The 16,367-nt window shown below is 39.0% G+C and overlaps 1 protein-coding gene across 1 annotated transcript; it reads right to left on the reverse strand.

Annotated features, from left to right (window-relative positions):
- Positions 1-152: 152 nt before the first annotated feature.
- On the reverse strand, positions 153-14,001 carry LOC104139485 (methanethiol oxidase). The gene is made up of 12 exons (XM_009667651.2): positions 13,653-14,001; positions 9,996-10,049; positions 8,776-8,888; positions 7,326-7,511; positions 5,740-5,860; positions 4,556-4,738; positions 4,277-4,455; positions 3,414-3,492; positions 2,807-2,928; positions 2,537-2,629; positions 1,546-1,664; positions 153-886 (listed from the first exon to the last, which is right to left on the reverse strand). The coding sequence occupies exons 1-12, from the start codon at positions 13,654-13,656 to the stop codon at positions 724-726; spliced, it is 1,416 nt and encodes a 471-aa protein (XP_009665946.1). The 5' UTR covers positions 13,657-14,001; the 3' UTR covers positions 153-723.
- Between the last annotated feature and the right edge of the window lie 2,366 nt (positions 14,002-16,367).

A 16,367-nucleotide genomic window follows, 5' to 3' on the forward strand; every position in this document is an offset into this window, starting at 1 on the left:
GGAACAAAGGTGGCTTCAGTGAAAATAAATTCCTCACCTAAGAATTTTTAGACAAACGACATTATTTTAAAGAGCACAAAATGTAAGATCCCTTCAGAAAGTAACAAAAACAGCAGAAATGTTAATAAGAAAAAAAAAAGTGCAGCTCCACCTGAATTGCAAAACAATTTTATTGTTGATTTTTTTATAACATCACTGCATAAGAGTTAAAATGTAACCCAGCTATGGAAACATGTGGCTTCAGATTAGATATGCTGTGCGTGTTGTAAAGCATCGATTACTTTATCAGTAACTAAGCTTTGCAGGAAAAAAACACTCTTGCTCCAGGACAAGCCCACGGAATATACCCTTATGGTGTTATTTAGGAACAGCTTCTCCACCATCAATGAGCAAACAATCCTTAAAAGACTGGAAACCTCTACCTAGAAACATGCAGTCAATAGTGATTATACAAGACCTTATGAAAGGGGAAGTAGTGGAGAAATAAATGAGATCGATATCATGATTCAGAAAGACCCACTTGGTTGCCTCAGAGAATCAGAACAAAGCAGATCTTCTGTGGCTCACCCTAATTGAAGTCTAAATTTAGAGAGTGGACAAAAGTCCAGCTGAACTGATTCGCATATTCAGAATGAAAGCAGAGGGTAAGGAGGAAGGAGAGAGAGAGAGAGAGAGAGGGGAAAAAAAAGAAGATGAAATAAAGAAAACAGCTCCACACAACAATTACATCCAGATATCAGAGGTACTATCTCCACCAGGGTAACGAATCTCATGAGCTAGAACAGGCCCATCAGGTTCCTTCCCAAAATCTACCAGGAAGTTTTTATTCACTTTCAATCCACCTCTTTCAGTATCCACATCAATCTGCAGCAAGAGAGAGCCTTCCCTGAAAAAGGGACAAGAAAATACACATTGGGAAAAGAACTCATATTTGTTTGTTGCTCTTCTCTTCCGTATATGGGCAGGATTGCTCTTCTTGAATATAGAAGGGAAATGAAAGCCAGATTCGAAATAGGCCTTAGCAGCTCTCCGAAGTGAGTTATACCACCTCAGTGAAATCTGCAACCTCAAATCAGCAATGAATGAGTGAAAATTAATAGATGTTGTTACTTATCAAGTAATGGGCAAGCTGCACTATGCCCTCCTGTGGCCATCTGGAAGATCATCTTCTGCTTTCTTTAATTCCAAAAAATAAACCATCATGCTGATACACTCAAGGGCAGTTTGGAAGCACTGTGGACTCCAGGAAGCTAGATCATGCTTAATGGTTTCTTCCTATTCTTACCTGCCTCCAAACAGATCATGATTTCAACCAACAATACCAAATAGTGTGTGCAGCCCCAGAGTTTTCTGTGCTTATTAAGTAAGGATAGATTCTGGCCAGCAGGTGATACCTCTAGGTTGGTGAACTGAGTATAATAAGTTACTGGAATCACTGTCCCTGGCTGGGAACTGGGCTATATCTGCCAGGTGGTATACATACATTACTGTTTCTAACAAGGAAATCTTGAACGTGGGCTTGTACAGCCCATCAAGTTTTCTTACTTGATGAGATCTGGGTAGAACTGCTTGTCCCAGCTGCTGTAGAGAGAGGAGGTGACATACAATCTCTTCCCATCCAAACTAAGCTGAATCATCTGAGGTCCACCTGGCATCTTCTTCCCCTAAAATTATAACTGGTAACAAGGTGTACAAGACAAGCTGCCGCAGAGGTCAAACAAAGGAAATGCAATAGCAAGGAAAAACAAAACAGCATGGCACTCCTGCTACTCAGAGGAACATTCAGCTCTCTGAAATCCTTGGTACAGGAGCCCCAAATACCCTATCTTGATGAGGAACAGGTTTTATTAGGAATCTTACCCTTATTAACAGGAAGCCTCAAAGCCAATTCAGATGAATTCTGCTTAATTCACAGAACTGGTAATGCCAGAAAATAAGGAATGAGGGGATCAGGTTACTGTACTTGGATGGAAGACTCAAAAATCAAGCTTAAGGTGGGTGGCATAACATTGCTGCAAACAAGGATATGTCTATACTGCAATTAGGTAACAACCCGCACTATATAAAAAAGGAGTATATGGAACCTCCTGGAGCTGTCTTGGGCGGCCAATGAATCTTACTCATGACCACATTCCGTTCTTGCATGTTCCATAAGACTTTCTGTAGGTTTAGTGCTTCAATTATCAAATCGTTGAAATATATCAGAAGGAACAATGGCAGTGTGATGAATGCACACTGTATCAGCTTTAAATTTGCCAGCTAACAACAGCAGGGAAGATGTAATTACACAGATTTCAGTACAGTTGAACAGCTTGTACAATTCCATCAGGGACCCAGAGCACTTACAAGGGTATACTAGCGCAAGTCCACACTAAAATGTGACACCTGCAGCCCAAGTTATAAGCCAAGACATAAGCTAGCTCAGATATGGCTATGCATGCTATACTCTCACCTTTGGCTGAGGTGTAGGCATATTTCAAAACAGATGGGAATTAGCAGAGCACTGACAAATTATAACGTGTGTCAGGAAACTTACTTTGATCACAAATGGCTCTGGCTGACACTGCAACTCCTGGTCTTCCACTACTGTTACAGGTCCACCTTTTGTGATACTGCCTCCCAGAAATACCTGTTACCAAGGAAATGATAACTCAGGATCTCTGGACGTCAAAGTAACATGAAAGCAATATAGTGACAACTCTCACTCAGGAGTAACTGTCAGACATTTCCTCCTTTAAGAAAAGAAGGAAATAAAAAGAACACTGTATTGCCCTTGTGCATAACAGCTTTTCTGATGCTGGCTTACCTGTCCTACCAGCTTGGGTTTGCGGGTGTTGGTGATATTGTACTGACGGATGTCTCCATGCAGCCAATTGCTGAAATACAGGAATCTGTCATCCAGCGAGATGAGAATATCAGTAATAAGACCTTCAAGAAAACATTCAGTAGAAGAGTCAGGAAATGGACAGGAGTAATGGCAAACAAGCTGCTGTATTTTTCAAAATTCTCATCATAGTAGTCTCAGAAAAGTATATTAAGATATGGGTTGGACAAACACAGTCACCCTTGGAAACCCAGCACCTGCTCAAAGGAGGTTCAGACTCTACCAGCATTCCCAGGACCATTCCTGAGCAGTGTGAGCTCATGCTGAAAGCCCAAAACTCAAAGTATTTTACTAGAGAGACTGACTTTAAGCACTGAGCAGCCAGCGTGGAAGCAGAGGCCTGCCAAGATCTCCTACTTGGCTAGTTTGGTTACATCAGAAGTGGTACACAGAGAACCCAAACAAAAACTTACTCTTTTACACAGGAAACATTTGATACTTAACGATTAGATTTTCCAAAAAGCTACAGTGCCCCAGGGAACTGAAGAGGAAAACACGTCATTTCTTCCCCAAACATTCTCACACTAACCGGGCATGTCAGGCAGAAGCCATCCCCTCACTTTCTTGCTGGGTACTTCAATTACCTTCTCTGCTGCCCAGTCTCCTTTCTATAGAAGGCACAGGAAAGAACACAGCACTATTATTGCCTTGATGCTAGCCAAGAGGGCTCAATTTTGCGTGACAGAAGTAGGGGAAGCAATTACTACCATGTATTTAACTGGCCCTGTATAGAGGTGATATATACACTACAATTAAGCGTTAACAAGGGGTGAGGATGGTAGGTATACAGCCAGTGAGAATGAACTGTGTTAATGATTACACTGTGAAACTACATCTCAAACAGACTGCTTTATCAGCAGCAGAATTAAAGAATGCTAGTCTCTTACAAATTTGTGTCCTATTTTTCTCCCACATTTCCTCTAAAACTGCAATAACTCTTACTCCCCTGTCCATGACCCCATCACTTTCTCTTCCCTCTTCTACCTTAAGGTCCTCCCTATGCTCCCAAATAACGGCTGAGTAAGAGGCAGTACTCATTGTCACTGGTAACAAGCTATACACTATGTTCTGATTAGCTGTCCAGTCCACATATTTTCGGCCAGCTTGCAGGCCAAAAAGAAAGCTTTTGAGGTAACGCTGCAGCCATTTCCTCCATGTGAGTACTAATCAGGGAGTCTCATGTTTACCTGAACATCAGTGTTCCCTATCATTGGCAAGAACTTTCACTCTTTGAGACTTTCATGATTCACCAATTTTGATTAAATTGGTCAACACGTTCCAAAGTTATTGAAGAGGGCAGGAGATTTGGGAGTAGGACTGACAGATCAGCCCCATAATTTGGATTTCTGAAACAACTAGGTTTTTATTTCTGTCATGGCTTTCATTACTTACCTCAGTCTTGTAGAAACGATGCACTGCACTACTCAGAGCACATCCAACAAACCCTTCCGCAGCATCTGGATTGTGGAGGAATCGAATTTCCAAAGGAATAGAATTCTTCCCTAAGTCAATTGACTGAATGTAGGTATGAGAGTTCCAGTCCCACACATTAATGTGGCGGCCATAATGCCCTAATAGGTCAGACCAAACAAAAATAAGCAAAGAAGAGATCATTATAACTTTAAAGAAAAATCACTTTTACTTTTGAAGTTTAAACAAACACTTCCTCACCTTTCTCTAAATCAGCTGGGTCAAACCCTCCTGCAAGGATTTTTGGGGTTCCCCACTCAGTGCTCATCAGGACGTTATGCCGTGGCTGATACCAGAAGTCGTAACCCATCGAGGGTACTTTTTCCCCCTTCTCCCAATTTCCCTTCACTTCAAAGGTCTCTCCATCCAGCAAAATAAAGCCACCTGATTTTAAAACAGAGATTCGCACACAGATTTTCAGCTTTAAATAATGTCAGTAATATATTAATATTGAAACATCTATTTCCCAAACATTCTGTAAATTGCTATCCCATGCTCCAAGGAAATTTTGCGATTCCTTTGGTATTGCTTTGGTGGACTAAATGAAATAAAAGTTGGATTTATAAAGGGAATTCCATGAACATTACCATCTTTTTTATGAATTTTCTAAGCTCCAGTTTTGCTCTATTTTTGCTTAACTCATTTCAGTAGATCCACTGACTCTCCTACAGTACATTTCAACTAAGGAGTATCTTAGAGAAGATCCTGAAGGATTCACCTCAATTTTTCTCTGTTTGCAACTGGCATCCTTGAATCAGGCACATAATACACATCTTATGGACATATTTGCCCACGATGCAGAAGAGAAAACCCTCTGAAAAGGAGCAGGGTTCACTACTTAATCATCTAAAGTATATTCCTCCTAATAGCTAATATTTCTCTTTATTAGATGTCAGGTGTTTTACATCTGAATACGTAACAAACTTTACATGCAAATTTTAAACAGGAATTGCCAACAACAAGTATTGAGCCAATGGCAGACTATGTTCAAAAGCAATTCTTTCCAGCTATGCGCTGAAGGGGCTCAAGCGAAGTGTTAATGGGTCTCTTGCTCCTGTTATGAACACTAGAGCTAGTCTCCTTTAGTAATGTATTGGAAAGGCCGAGACAGGGAAGCTGAACAGCTCAAACGGGTTCTTCCACATCAGGTTTGAATTGCTATGGTGGAGCAACGTCCATGCAGCTTACCTGTTACCTGAAGTATTTACTCTAGAGTTAAATAAACAATTTAGGTTCCCAGCTGCTATAGAGTTACATGCACAAAAGAACTGTGAGTTCTAGCTCTGCTAGAAACTGCTAGAGTTTCTAGCTCTGCAGCCTATACTTTGGGAGCTTGATACTTCCTTACCGCGGATACTTTTCTTGAATCGTGAGGGGATTCATACCTTTTCCATTGCCGGAAGGGTCTCCCAAACAGCTGATTACAATCTCACCACTGCCCAGACAGTGAGAGGTGTGAGGATTAGCCACATTACCCTTCCAGAATAACTCCACTGGCTCAACAATCTAAAATGAGTATACGCATAGTCAGACCTTCGCTCAGATTAGTACAGAATGTCAATCCCACCCCTGTCTAAGAGTTCAAGTTCCAAAGAGTGGTGAAGGAGTAGTAAGGCTGTGGGTGTGAGGGGAATTGTTTCTTTTGTCACTTTGATTTTTGAGTATTTGCACCTCCCTCTTTCTACTCTGCCCAATTTTTATATGCTTTAATTAGTATCACTGGAAAAATCCACTGTGCAATTTTCAGATGTTAGCTCTCATTTGCAATAGTAGCAGTTCAGAAGAGGGGAAAAAAACCAAATCTTTGAGACTTGCCAGAGACCAGTTTGAAACAAAATTCACTGCATAAGAAGAGATGGGGGCAGGAAGCGGGGCTTATTTCATTGCATCAATAGTTAAAGTCTGGCAAGGTTCTAAAGAACTGCTTAGTTACCATTGCCACTCAAAACTGCAAGATTATCAATGAGAGTACTTACAGGTAGGAGGGGTAAGACAAGGGAGCCCTTTAAATTACCTTACATTCCACGTTATGACCTGTCTTCAAAAGACTTTTTCAATCAGTAGACTAAATTTGTCTCTGCCAAACTTGTAACTTTGTAGTGAAGTTTTACACATTGCGGTGGGATTCATCTGACCAAATACAGCCACTGACAGTATATATGTTTACATCTAAGGTAATCCTCTAGCTTACTTTATAGCCAGTGAAAAGAAATAAACACTTTTAGGGCACAGTTCCTTCAGCAAATCTCAATTCAGCAACGTCTATTCTTTTTTCACTGACTGTAAAGGGAACATAAAAAATTAGACACGTACAAAGTATAAGTCTATATTAGAGCTAAATTTATGCCAAATGAATTACTGCAGTGGCAGCTTTGTTTTGGGAAAATTTTTGTTGTTTCCAAGAACAAGATAAAACAAAAAATGTTAACTTCCCCATATTAAAATTTTTTTTTACATTTTTCTTTAAAAAAGATGTAGCTATACCATATTTAGGGATTACAAATCAAGGAGGCATTGTCCTTTATGGAAAAGATCTGGTTTTGCTCACTGAAAATCCGATCAAATTTGAACGCATTAGCATCTCTGAAAAAAAAATACAATCCATAAACGCTCAGTTGAACGTGTTGACTGTGTCAGGCAGGAGTTTGCTTTGTGATCTCATTCAAAAACAGTATTATAGCGCACAAACGCTTGGATTGAAATTCAAATTGCACAGGCAGACTGAGTTCTGGAACCTCCTAAATTTTCAGTGTTCGCAATTACTCATATTTCTTGAGCGCAAGGTTTTTTGTGTGTAATTTATCAATAAATTTTAAGAGTCTCAAAACTCCCACAGGTTCCTAACATTTGACAAAAGCTTCCAAAACTGTTCTGATTCTCATATTCTAATTTGATGTTATAGTCCATAAAATCTCTATCTCTTGGTCAAAATAAAAACATAAAAAGACATCTTAAAGTCATTTAAACATACCTTATGGATTCTAGGAGCTCGTAAGTCTGTTCCCACATCCACCACATAAATGCGAGAAGAGATCAGACTTGGGAGAATCAGACGATTTCTTCTCTTTGTGGCATCCCCAAAGCAGCTGCTACAGGCATTCCACCCTGAGTGATGGAGCTCATCTTTAAGGTTGGGCATGGGCAAGCGATGGATCACCTACAAAGTCAAAGACAAGACTTAAGATTCAGGTGCGAGATAGCTTTTCCTGTATGCAAAGAAATGAGTCTTATGTCCAAGCATAAATTAGTAAAGAGCAGTAGGAAACTACTATTTGTTATTTAGGAAGCTAATTCAGCCTGAGACCTGAAGAGCCAAAACAGTAAAGTGGGAAAAGAAAGTTGGACATAATGATTGCATAGGATTTGTAAAATGCAGTATGCTGTTGAATTCATCCAAATCTTTAAAAGACCCCATCTAATTAAGGAGACATGGAACAATGATACGGAAAAAAAATACATCAATTGGCCATTTGCTACTAGTCTCTGGCTTTACAAGATTTACCTGATTATAAACGGGACCGACTGTAGCAAACTGATATGTTAATATGCACTCTTGCATCATATCTTTACTTCCTCTCTGTATAGCTAAGAAAAGTGGAAAGATCAGAGCTAAGTTTTGTCAAAGTTTTAAGAAATTTGTTTCCTCAACTCCCCCACAATAAAAACCTAAACAGTAGCTAGAACAAATTATGAAAGACTTTGTTGACAAACCCAAGTTGCTGCTCCTTAAAGACACTGCAGGGCTAGAGATCAGCATCCAAAATATCTTGAGTTATTTGAGTTGTAAAGTACTTAATGTTTAAACGCAGCTGAGAGTATACTTTTTGTAATAATGAACTAATCATCTTAAAGAAAGGATCTTACCAATAACTGGGATCTGGTACTACTGGTAGCTAGCTAGCTAGCTACAGCTTTCCATTTATGATGTAAACGGATTGGTTTCATAGTGCCTAATATACAGAATTTCCTAGGGTATCAGAGCTCCTCCAGTATAAACTCTGTCTAAATTATTGACACATCCCGAGGAAATAAAACCTTCAAGAGCTTAATACTCACGCTTAATATAAATCAACAATAGTGCTACAAAGAGAACTATTAAAACACTAACCATAAAAATGCTCTGAAAGTGTCTCGAGACTAACAAGATAAATATTAGCTTTGAGTAACAAAGCTAAGAAAAACAGTACAGGGTTTGATTGATACTCAACACTGAAATTTCCATTTGAAAATGATTATGAAAAAAGAAGAAACTATGAAGTCAAATACAGAGCAGAGAAGAAAACATTGTTTGGGATCCAAAGTTCATGGCTGAAAGGGTCACAAATCAGGTGACAAGAAGTAAGAGTAGAAGCTGAGAATGCAAACCCAAATATTCACTACTCTAGGATATGGAGCATTAGAGTCATTCAACACAAAGGTACCTGACAGTAGTGTGGAGATTTGGGGTCAACATCCACTGTGGCCAAGTAGTCAGGCTTCTCTATCCCAGTGTTCCTGTAGATACAAGGCAGGTACAAAATCTCTTCCCGGGGACCTTTGAAGGCAGAAATGTTTAATGAGTCAAAAGACATTATTTTCACAGCAAGCCATGGTAAACCTGACAAGAATCTGTCCCAGAATTTACTTTCTCTGTCTGTAAATTGGGATTCTTCCTCATTACTAACTAGGAAGCTAGACCTCAGTATTTCTATTCTATGGAGAAACTCCAAGTAGTATATAGTTTGAGCAGTGAAGAGTTCAGAAATTGCCAGGAGACAGTTCTTATTCAACTATGGGGCTTCTCCATTCCCCTTGCCCTACTGACATGAGAGGTCCTGGGAATGCAACTGTTTTCCTGAAGAAGGACAGTGCTGGGGACCACCTTCCCACCTGTGAGGCTATGTCAAACTTCTCCTTTCTCCAGTTACACTAGCGACTCCTTACTGCCAGGGCTCAGATTTGGGCCCACCTATGCCAACATTCTACTCACTATGGCCTCTAAAATGGAGGCTTTTAAAATATATTAAGACTCACAGTGACATTCTGACGTTACTAAGAACTACAGTAAAATGCCTCAATGGCTTTGGTGAGGTTCAGAATTTAGCCCAGCAATACTACACCTCCGGGAAAAACAGACTGCAACTTTTTAATAGCTACCAGTGGATAGAAAGTTTGACAGGTCACACACAATATCCCATAGTCCCTTCCCTCTTTTTCCCTTTCTTCTATCCTAAAAAATCACTTGTTTTATGAGGGATTCAGAGGGTAGTCTACAAAGGTCTCCAGCCAAAAACACCAATGGAACATTTTTTTCAGGTTAAATTACAGTAAGTTGCCCCCAGTATTCTTAAAGCAAAGCTGTATTTTGCAAAATAGATAAATAGAACAGTTTGTTGCATGTTAGCATTCTATTCGATTGCATTTATCTAAACCTAGCTCTACTTTGTTTTAGTACTGCGATTCAGTTAACTCATGATAACACAGCTTGTATGCTTTGCCCAGAGTTGGGCCCAAAATGAAATAAAATCTCTTTAATAGTTAAAGTTTTCTCAGCCTTGCTAGTCAATAAGCCTCTCTGGAAGACATGTAGTTAATCTTCATTTAATTTGAAAATAACTCTTTTACTGATGTCCTGGACTTCTGAAGATGTTACCGTACTTGCCTTTCATGGCATCCAAAGGAGTTGCATATCCTGGACCACAGGCTCCACATTTTGCTGATTTGAGAAGAAAAAAAGAAGAAAGTTTTAATCTCAAAGTTATTTGAAAACATTTGTCTTAACAGGACATTGACGTTGCATTCATAGATTGAGAAATCTCAGATCCAATTTTATTCCGCCAAATCCCTGTAAGTTTCGCTGACTCCAGCCAGTGCTGAGGTTCAGTTTCTGGAAATCCAGATGTGACACTCCACACTCAAAAATGATGGAAAATTTGTGCCTTAGTTTCAAAGATTTCAGCCTTGCAATTTAACATCACGTTCATATATGAAAAGGGTCTGGGATTTAAAGAAAACTGATCGTGTTAAATGTTTAGAGATGGCTGCTGCAGCACTGTCAGATGACTAAGTAGATAGATTGCCCAAATTGAATACTTTTTATTATTACTGGAAAGCCTCCAGTCTTCTCCTGCATATAAACTCTTGAAGTGGTTATTCTTAAGGGTTTACAACCTGGGTGAGAGGTAATACTGCAGACGACCAGAAAGGACACAAGGAAAGGGAATTATGAACCGTTCCACCTCCTCTCTATTAGAAACTCAGCTCCCCACCTCTGCCTTCTCATCAGCATTCCAGTTGCCAGAAACCCTCCTTGAACTCCAGCTTGCATTCATCGTTTACTGCTTCCAAAACAGCATCTACACCATGAATCAGCAGAAGGAAGACAGCTCGGTGGGGAACCCATAATTTCAGGAAACTTGAAAGGCAATCTAAACTTCGTTAGAGAGGGGAACCCCACAAAAAGCAGAAGGAAGGATGTTATCTGTTTAAAGGCTGGGGTCTGTGTTAGGTGGGAAGAACAAGACATTTTGAAGTGCCAGAAGACTGAGAAGCAGTGCTCTTCTGTGCTGGGAGAGTCAAAACTAACCACTAAATCTGGGTGCTTCTTTGTGTAAAACCTCAAAATGTGGATGGAGAATAGGAACTGCAGCAGCTGTCATATATACCTTCTCTATCTGAAAAGCAACCTGTTCACCTCCAAAAAAAAGAAGGACCCCTAATTAATTCATCTAGAACTACTACTTGGCATTTTTTTTTATAACTGTTCCAGCTTACTTCTAAAGAGTTTTAGTTCCCTTTGTACCAGTTTGGATCCTAAACAATAGCTACGTAAAAATACTAAAACAGCCTCATATACAGCAATCTCTACTCTAATAGAATCAACGTAACGTATATGTTCAGGCTTGTATCAATAAATCACCATCTAGAATTTAAAAAAATACCTTGAAATATTTCTTTAAAAGGCATTTAAAACATGTTGTAAGTTTATAGGCTTAAGTGAAGCATATAAATCTTTACTTTTCTACAATCACAAAGCTTCAGGCCTGTTGAATCCACTCCACCATGTAGGAGGTGGAATTCCTAAATGAAACTAGTATATAATCAGCTGTTTAAAACATAAAAATTTAGCAGTGCTGTGCACCAGGATGCCAGTATATTTTTTCAATATGACATGAAGTGAAATACATTTTGACAGGAGCAAAAACATAGTACAGTTGCCTCACTGAGTGCCTCAAGTGTAAAAATAAGCAAACTAGATAATTATTTTCTCTGATACCACTGTATTTAAAAATAGAAGTTTATAGCAAGTAGAGATATAGGGGTAGTGACAGTTCCATGGCCCATTTAATTATAGAGACTTTCTTTGGAGGCAAAGACGACTTGGTCATTGCTTCATGCAATCAACTCACTGCATTCTGTGAGTTGATTCTGTGAACATTAAAAACAGGATCTTCTCTAAAAGAGTAATTTAGTACTTTAGGTTTAGTTCCACACTCATTATGAAATATTTTATCTGAAAATAGAGATAAGGAAGTTTGCTTTGCTCCATTTGCATCCAAGTTCCACAAAAAGCCATAATTTAAACTTTATTCTAATTTTCTCAATCACCTAAACTACCAGGAGCTCACTATGCATTAGACCACAACTTAAATTAGCATTGCAAATATAGTGTTCTGCAGATTATTTTGAGAAAAAGATTATTTGTGCCAAATTATTTTCTAGCAAAAACATGTAGCAAGATGATGAACATTTCTTCTCCTTTATTCTCAAACACATTTTTTTCTCCTTTTGTCTGATCTTGTTCAAATACTCTTTTATTCTAAACCATTGTATCTAACTGCCTCAAGATATCTGAAGATGATGCAAATCTTTCCCTGTTACACGATGCCAAGCTCATTTGTGAATACAAAAAAAGTGTTTTTTTCATGAAATTGATTTGTACCATCTTGTAGCAACATGTTAACAATAATATTTACATTGCTACGTTAATAATCCATGCTTAAACATGTTAATATTATCATTACGTTCCAGATCCCCCATTAATCTGGCAGCTGACCAAATGTTTTGAATACCAAGAAGTGGGACACTGTATCACATAGAGGTGGTTTGCAAACTCCAACTAGGTGAAAAGCATTGAGAGTTTTTCCTGCAGTTTATCTTACACTTCTAAAGACAAATTGTCATGTGGATAGCCCTCTTCCACAAAGTCCACCTTCCCTATCTTTCTACATCACAGAACATTGCTCCAACACAATTGCTTGCATGTAAATTAAAGAGCATATGCACTTAGCTTTAACTGCTTCAGTGTACAATTTTCCTTCTTTCACAAAGTCTCATTAAGCCTCATCGCTCTTATGCGGTTGTTTTTCATGCACACACACCCCAAAAGCTGATAAAATATCACTCTTCTTTCAGTTACCCTTGTCTACAGCAAGTCTCATTTGAGGAGAGCAAAGGGAATTGAAAAATCCAGTCCTCAATTTAAGATACAGTATTTACTTATTCTTTACGCACCCCTAGTTCCTTCTTGCAGACTGTCATGACCATTTAGACAAAACTATCCCTACCACAGGTTATAAACTGAAACTTACAGGCTGTTAGAAACTAAAGCAAAATAGTTTATTTTGTGCTATTAGTACTTACAAAAGTACAAAAAGGTAATCATTCACCCTGGGCAGATAAACCAGACTAGTCACTTTTGCTGAGTCAATACTGTTGTTTTTGTCTTTGTAATTAGGGTCTTTTTACTAAGGCATTTTTTCAAGGAATTTTATCCTGTGTTGTGGAATCACAATGTAACAGTGTCTGCCCTGCAAATTATGTAAGAATATATTCACATTCAAAGAAGTTCTGTTTTAGCCCCTCCCCCCCGTTTCCTGTCTATCTATCCAAAAATAAAGTTTATGCAAGTTATACTATCATAAAAACATAAGCAAAAAGTTAAATTATCCCTGCCAGTCTGTTTGAGAGTGCCTTTCACGTCCACAATCAACCAGAATAGTGAGTCCCAGTGTTTATTTCAGTTGCTAAATGCTGAGGTATAAAAGAGACAATTAATGACAGCATTAAAACTGTTTTTTGAAAGCATTAAAGCTATTCATTTAAAACCACACTGGTTTTAAATTGATTAAAGAAAGAAAACCTTTTACTAGTCTGAGGAATTGCTGAACTTCAGCCCCACTCCTTACCAGTCCACCACAGTAACAAACCCCCTGAACCCTGCTTACAAGCCGTTTGGGGGTTTCAAAGTGCAGAACTGGAGCAAACAAGAGCAGGATCCCAACAGATCCAGGCTAGATCCGCTGGCGGGATCTCTTACCCATGCTGGGTCCGAAGTTCAGGGTTGCCAGGTGTCCACAACAGGAAACACAGCAGTCTGGACTGAATTTAACAAAGCAAACGCTGCTCTGAGGGGGTCATATATACAAGAGTGAGAGGGCGGGCAAGACGAGGGAGAGAAGCTGCCAAGGGGAGGCTCCAGCCCAGCCCTGAGCGCGGGAGGACGGGGACAGATATTCTGCGTTTGCTCCCCGGGAAATAGCAGCGGGAGCCCTGAAGCTCTGCCTGAGCCCGAGCCCCTTTCCTCAGCCCTGGGAGCTGCACCTGGTTCCGATTCCGGTGGCCTTTCCACACACTCCTGCTTATACGCTAGAGTTGTTGATCTGCCCGCTCTGTGCCCAAGTAACTGCCTGTATGTAGAAAAAACCTGCATGCTTTCTAGCAGTAAAGAGGGAAACAGTTCTGTTTAAAAACTCTTCATTTTGGGCAATATTTCAAGTTCTCCAGGAAGCAATGCACGCCAGACCAGATCAGAGCTCTCGGTTGTGCCTAGTTTGGCAGGCAGTTACGTGTTAACATTTTCATGGCCCTTAGATCCTCTACGCAAGGCAGCTACAGAAAGAGAATTTGCCCGACAAAAATTTCACAGAATTACTTTTTGTGGAGGATTCTTTCAAGACTGACTGCTGCCTTGGAGCATCTGAAAAATCAACATTTCACTCTCTATTCCATTTGGGGTTCTGCTAAACTGTCCCTATTAAGAATGAGTCTATTATTTTCCATTTATTTGCTAGAGAACAGGGGCGGTTCCCTCTACCCCCTCCCCCCCGGAATGCAGGCAACTTAACCTGCTATTCCCTCAAAATATTCTCAAGAGCAGATACTACATTTTACTACCCTGTTCCACTTCCTCTCTCCTTTTATATAAGCCACTAATAACAGCTGGAAGACTAAATGCTTCTGAAACACTACAGCTATTTTAGCAATTTCTTAAGCCAAGGGAGCGTCAGAGAGAGCTGACAAACAACTTATAACCAACCATTTATTTAGTGTATTTAGCATTTTTTCCTGGACACGAACTAGATAAATGCAGTCTGTTAACTTGTTTGCCACTTTGGATTGCTTGCTAAATATTTTGTGCAAACAAATTCTAACCTAACCTAACATTGCTCAAAAATGCTTTTCTCTAAGTATTCTTTTAAGCATGCCACAGTTGTATTCAGATATTTCAACTGCATGATGGGCCATCTAAATCATGTTTTGCTCTCCTTGTTTGATGAGCTGACCTCGGCTAACTGCTTCAGAACAAAAATATTCTTAATTTTTTTATACTCATGTTTAAATTATTTGACTCAACAAGACACACATTATTGTTCAGTATCAAAATAGCATTATATTAAATCATTAGTACTCCTAGCTTACATCTCATGCCACTGTGGAAGAACTGGGATCTATTGCACACCTTGGGATGTGTCTATCATAAACGCAGAACTAGAGGAAGGCCATGATTACTTTGTCCACATATGGAGGCTTTGGAACAACACTCAGACACAGCCTTGAGCAGAGAAGTTGTAAAAGAGCAGCTAAAGATTAAAAGAACAGCATGTGAAAGGGCACACCCAGAACAGCATGGTGACAATTCTACAAACAGCTCTTGAGATCAAACCCATGAAGCAAAATAGGATGGTATTAAAAAAAATACAACAGTAGCAATGACTACTTTCATCTAGTCCTTCACAGTCTAACTTCTTACTGAAGATTCTCCAAAAGCTTATCTCCCCTACTCCATGTACCATTAAGTGCTGCATGTGACAGAAATTTTTTCTTCATAATTAAAACAAGCATGGAAGACTACTCAATACCTGTCCTACTTTAACTTTTCACTAAAGACAGATTACCTGATTTCATGTACAATATGGAATAAGAGTGGGTATTAAGCACAGTGCTTCAAATGCTCTTATTTTTATTTAGAGTCTCGGTGAGATTTTGTATGGTTCATTCTCAGCCGACATGACATGGTGAACGTTCTTATATTCTGCTCTAACATTCTTCTAATGTTTGCTCTATAATTCTTCCAAGGGGGATATAATGTGTAAATTCTTTATTTTCAATCTTTAGAGTCTACACCGGGTCTACCACCAATTATGCAAATTATGTCAACATAAGTGGAATAGAAATAATAAGCTGCAAGCTCTCTAATGTATCTAATGTCTTGTATACTATGTATGCATAGTAGATAGGATTTTGGGACCCTCATCTTGTGTTGAAAGTCCTTATATATTACCACAATAAAAAGAATGAATTATAGTTTTTAGCCATTACAATTTGTATTGGACACGTATCAAAAATTTCATATAATGAGATATGAAATAGTTGCAGTCTCAGAAAGGATTTTTGTTCTTCACTGCCCCAGACAAGATTCAAACTGGCCATCTGTCAAGTGTTCTGTCCATCTTATTACTGATAACTTGTTGAACTCAATAATATGTTTACGGAATTAAGCAACCAAAAGTTATGTGTTTTGTTTGTATAAGTTGACCCACAATTGTATGAAGTATGAAACTTCTTCCGGAGTAGGGTCATGACTTTTAAATTGCACTCATATTTTTCATTATAGTCATATAACTATAATACAAACAAAATAATTTGTCCCTCTCTCCAAAATGAGACTATGTGGAGGGGGGAAAAAAACACTGCCAAAGAATAGACAAATAAGAATTCCTTGTGTGTTTGGCTAAATAGGCAGTTTAATAAC

This window comes from Struthio camelus, chromosome 30 (assembly GCF_040807025.1).
Source record: "Struthio camelus isolate bStrCam1 chromosome 30, bStrCam1.hap1, whole genome shotgun sequence".
NCBI lineage: Eukaryota > Metazoa > Chordata > Aves > Struthioniformes > Struthionidae > Struthio > Struthio camelus.

Coding starts and splice junctions, on each gene's coding strand:
- LOC104139485 (XM_009667651.2), bottom strand. Junction 3,493..4,276: donor ATCGTTTCTACAAGACTGAG/GTAAGTAATGAA, acceptor TGCCTTCTATAG/AAAGGAGACTGGGCAGCAGA. Junction 2,630..2,806: donor AACCCAAGCTGGTAGGACAG/GTAAGCCAGCAT, acceptor CCTTGGTAACAG/GTATTTCTGGGAGGCAGTAT.